This window comes from Chiloscyllium plagiosum, unplaced genomic scaffold (genome assembly GCF_004010195.1).
Source record: "Chiloscyllium plagiosum isolate BGI_BamShark_2017 unplaced genomic scaffold, ASM401019v2 scaf_5716, whole genome shotgun sequence".
Lineage (NCBI taxonomy): Eukaryota > Metazoa > Chordata > Chondrichthyes > Orectolobiformes > Hemiscylliidae > Chiloscyllium > Chiloscyllium plagiosum.
The window spans coordinates 1-5,179 of NW_025204462.1; the positions used below are offsets into that span (position 1 = coordinate 1).

General features: G+C 45.7%; 1 gene segment (V, D, J or C); it reads right to left on the reverse strand.

Annotated features, from left to right (window-relative positions):
- Nucleotides 1-3,991: 3,991 nt before the first annotated feature.
- LOC122546378 lies at nt 3,992-4,762 on the reverse strand. The segment is given in 2 exon segments: nt 3,992-4,507; nt 4,694-4,762. Coding segments are annotated over 2 exon segments (471 nt in total).
- Between the last annotated feature and the right edge of the window lie 417 nt (nt 4,763-5,179).

Sequence of the window (5,179 nt, forward strand, 5' to 3'; positions counted from 1 at the left end):
GGTGTATGTGAGGCTGGAAAAGTGGTCCAGGAGGGAGGGCTTTAGATTCTTGGGACTTTGGGAATGACTCGCGGAGAGATGTGACCTCTATAGACCAAATGGGTTGCTTCTGAACAGAGCAGGAACTGAGCTCCTTGCTGGTGTTGTTGGAGAGGGTTTAAACTGACATGCAAGGGCTGTGGGAATCAGGGGCGAATATCCAAGGAACTCAGAATCCTGGAAGAGTTAGATCACCAGAGTAACAAATCGTAACTTATTAGGCAGGGTCAAAGTGAGGAAGAGAGTCATCATTTCTAAATCCAGCTGACTGCGCATGTATGGGACTGCACGGAGTGTGGGGAATAAGATTGAGGAGTTACAGACACAGATTGCCAAGTGAAAATCTGAAGTTGTTGCTCTCACAAATGAGGCTCAAATAAGGACAGGACTGGGTGTTAAATATTCCTGGATACAAGGTGTTCAGGAAAGATAGGAAAGGGCGGAAAGGGTGAGAGGTGTGGGATTGGTTAAGGAGATCGGTGCAGAGCTGGAGAAAGAGGATGTCCCAGAGGGCTCAAGGACAGCATTGATTTGGTTCGAGATACAGAACAAAAATGGTGCAATCAGCTTGTTCAGTGCAGTCTATAGGTCACCGACTAGTGTGAAGGATGTAGAGGGACAAATCTGCAAGGAATTCACAGCTAACATTAGGGGGACTTTAATTATCAGAATATCGACTGGGATAGTAGCAGTGTGAAGGGCAAACAGGGGCCAGAGTTGTGAGAGTGTGCTCAGGTGAATTTTCTCCAGCCGTGTGTTCCCATTCCAATGAGAAACAAAGCTCTGCCAGACCTGGATCTTGGGAGTGAGGAGGCCCAAGTAGATCAAGTGTCAGTGAAAGGACATTTAGGGAAGAGTGATCATTGTATCACAAGGTTTAGGGTGACCGTGGAAAAGGACAAAGGACAATCCAGAGTAAAGTCATGATCATGGATCGTATCCCATAGAGCACCACCAAAAGTTTCATAGTTAGAAATTTTCACTTTCTTTTTAACCAGAATATGGATGAATCACAAAACAAATATTTTGCTCAATATTTACCATTGGTAAAGGTCGTGAATTAAAGGAAATTCAGGAAATAAATGTTGAGAAGAGTCCTCATTAGAGAAGAAAAGGTGCAGTGACCTGTTCTTTAAACTCATAAAGGTAGACAAATCCCCAGGACCTGATCAGGTCCATCCCAGTACTTTGTGGGAAGCTTGGGAAGAGACAGGGACACCCCTTGGTCAGACGTTTGTATCATCAACAGCCACGGGTGATGTGTTGGAAGACTGGAGCATGGATAATGTTGTGCTGTTAGTTAAGAAAGTCTGCAAGGAATACCCAGGGAATTATAGAGCGGTGAGTCTGATACCAGTGGGGCATAAGTTGTTGGAGGGGATTTTGAAAGACAGGATTTACATGCATTTGGAGAGACAAGGATTGATTAAGGACAGTGCACAAGGCTTTGTAAGTGGGAAATCGAGTCTCACAAATTTGATTGAGTTTTTTGAAGACATGACCAAGAAGATAGCTGAGGCCAGAGTGGTAGACATTGTCTACATGGACTTTAGCAAGGTCTTTGACATGTTCCCGCATGGACAACTGGTTCATACGGTCAGATCAAATGGGATCCAGGGAGAGCAAACCAATTGATACAAAATTGGCTTAATGGTTGGAGACAGTGTGGTAGTAGAAGGTTCTTGTTCAGACTGGAAGCCTGTGACCAGCGGTGTGGTAAAAGGATTGGTTCGGGGTTCATCATTGTTCGTCATTTATAGAAAATATTTGAATGAAAATATCGGAAGTATGGTTTGTGAGTTTGCAGATGACACCAAAATTGGTGGCTTAGTGGGCAGTGACGAAGGTTATTTGAAAGTACATGTACATTCCGTATTGAGATAATAGCGAGGTGTTGCATTCTGTACAAAAACTAGTCCAGGGCTTACACAGTTAATTGTAGGGCCATAGGGAGAGTTATCAAAGAGGGAGACCAAGGGGTGGAGGCATATAGTGCCTTGAAACTGGAGTGATATGAAGACCAGGTGATAAAGAAAGCATTTGTTACACTTGCCTTCATTGGTCAGAGCATTGAGTAATGGAGTTGGGACATTATGTCACAGCTCTCCAAGATATTGATCAGGCCACATTTCTGGTCACCCTGCTATTGGCAACATGCCATTAACTGGAAAGAGTGTAAAAAAGATGACAAGGATGTCATTGAGACTGGATGGTTTAAGTTATAAAGAGTGGCTGGTTAGTCCTGAGCTATTTTCCTTGGAAGGTCAGAGGCTGCGGGGTGACATTTTAGAAGTTTGTAAAATCATCATGGGCATAAATACGGTCAAGGTCTTTTCCTCAAGGAGGGGAGTCCAAAACTAGAGGACAGAAGTTTAAAGCAAGATGGGAAAGATTCAAAAGGGACCTGAGGTGCACCTCCTTCACATAGAGGGTGGTGCGTGTATTGAATGAGCTGCCAGAGGACGTCATAGAGGTGAGTCTGATGACAACATTTAACAGATACATGGAGAGGAAAGATTTAGGGGGAAATGATCCAAATGCAGGCAAAAGGGACCAAGGGGAATAGATAAGGTGAATAGTTCATGAAGGCTGTGCTTATTTGGCAGATGAGGTAAAAAAATTCCTATGGAAAATTCAGGGATGAGGAAAGTCAGTTAAGAAAATATATTGGAGAAATTTGGATAGTCTTCCTTGGAGAAGAGAAGGCTGAGAGGACATTTGTTTGAGGAATTCAACATCAGGAGGGGTCTGGACAGAGTAAACAGGGAGAAAATGTTCCTACTCATGAAAGGATTGACAGCAAGAGGCCAAAGATTGAAAGTAATGAGTAAAGGAATCAAAAGTGAGATGAGGAAAAACATTCTCAGCCAGTGAGTGGTTAAGGTGTGGAATACACTGCCTGAGAGTGTGGTGGAAGCAGCTTCAATTGAAACATTCCGAAGGGAATGAGACTGTTACTTGAAAAGGAACAATGTGCAGGGTGACAGGGAGAAGGCAGGAGAATGGCACTCAGTGAATTGCTCATTCAGAGAGCCAGTATGGACAGGCTGGGTGGAATGGTCTCCTTGTGCACTGTAACAATTCTGTGATTGTGTGATTGAGCAGAGTTAAAGCTGGGGGAGGTGGGAGCTCGGTGTCTCACTGTGCTGCTGCTGCTGCTGCTGCTGCTGCTGCTGCTGAGGTAAGTGAGATCAGAGACTGGGACAGGGAGCCAGAGCTCACATCAAACTCTGCCCATGTCTGTCACACTGAGACTGGCAGGAGGCTACTCACTGATTTCACTGCATGCTGCAGGAATAGGACCACAGGCTGCAAATGGACAGAGCTCCTCCACACGGTGAGTAAAACTGACTGACTTATATCTTGCTGCTTAAAGGGAGCAATGGGACTAAAGAAATACAGCTGGACACCCTGTTAGACACAGTGCTCCTCAATCAACCATTTCATTCACTGCAGCTCCCCACTAACACCTTCAACAATTCAGTATTTGTGTTTTAGTCAATATTTCAGTATTGAACGGAGGATTGAGGTTTACTTACTCAGTCTGAGCTTGGTTCCTTTACCGAACGTAAGCCACAATGAGAGCTCCCAGTGCAGAGGCTGTACAAAAACCTCTGCTCTCGGCTTCCCTCCATCACTCTCACCCTCTCCCTGTCCCTCTCTGTCTATCGCTCACTCTCACCCTCTCCTTGTCTCTTTCTGTCTTTCACTGACTCTCACCTTCTCTCTGCCTCTCTCTCTCACTCATGTCTTTCTCTCTCTCTGTGTTTCTCATTCTGTTTCTCTCTCTCTCTCTCTCTCTATCCGCTCCCCACCCCAACCCTCACCCCTCCCTCTCTTGCTCTCTCTTATGTGGCCATGGAGTATAAGGGAGAATCTTGAGGCCTTCAGTGAGGTCTTCAGTGAGACTGGAGTGTGTAGTGGACAGTGACAATCCCAGCATGGGGTAATTTGTTCAGTTTTATTTAGATTTAACTGTCGGATATGTCAGTTCAGGTGGCGGGACTGTGTCCATTATTATACATCTAATATAACTGTTGGATGTGTCAGTACAGGAGTTGGGACTGTGTGTTCAGAGATATATATATATTAGATATAGCAGTGGGATGTGTCAGTACAGAAGGTGGTGGTATGTGTATTGAGGTTTTTGTACAGCCCTGTATCACTGTGTAAGGGCTGGACTCGTACTGACAGTAATAGTCAGCGACATCCTCATTCTGAACGTTGCTGATTGTCAGGGTGAAGTGTGTGCTGGATACTTGTGTCCCGGTGAATCTGCTGGAGACTCCTGTGAATCGTGTTGCTGCATCGTAGATCAGGAGAGAGGGTTTCTGACCTTCTCGCTGCTGGTACCAGGAAACATCAGCACTGGCACTCTGACTGGATTTACAGGTGAGTGTTGCGGTCTGGCCCAGTCCCACTGACAGCACTGGGGGAGACTGAGTCATGATGATGTCCCCACTGATACCTGAGGGGTCAGAGAGAAACACAGTGAAGTCAGAACTGTCACAGAAAGAGCCTGTCAAATGAGAGATTGTTGGAGACACTGAGCATTCCTCTGGTTTCAGCATTTTCCCTTCAATCACAAGTCAGTGGAATTGGAGTGAAATGGAGAGCAGCTAAAGATTCAAGGTGGAAGGAGAGAGATTTGTACCTGCGACATAGAATGCCAGGGGCCAGATCAGCTGGATGTGTGAAATCATGGTGTGTGCTCCTGTCCCTGTGCCTGGATCCTGATAAACTCTCCCTTCACTGGGCTCTGCTTTATAAAGCTGCAGCCTGTGAGAGTCTGACTGGGTGTTTCTCAGTATGTAAATGGAATCAGGCAGAGAGAGCCACGTCAGTCCCTCGCACTTCCTTGTCTCTCTCTCTCTCTCTGTCTCAGACAGTGATTGATGTGAACAGCACTGAATGAGGCCATTTGGCCCATTGTATCTGTGCTGTTAAACAGCGATCTGATGACACTAATCCCATCCTCCAGCTCTTGGTCCATTACTCTGGAGGTTACAGCAACACAAGGGAATATCTAAACACTGCTCCAATGTCACAAGAGTTTGTGAGTCAACCAGCCTTTCAGGCAGTGAGTTCCAGTCTCCCACCACCCTCTGGGTGAAAACAGTTCTCCTCAACTCTCCTCTCT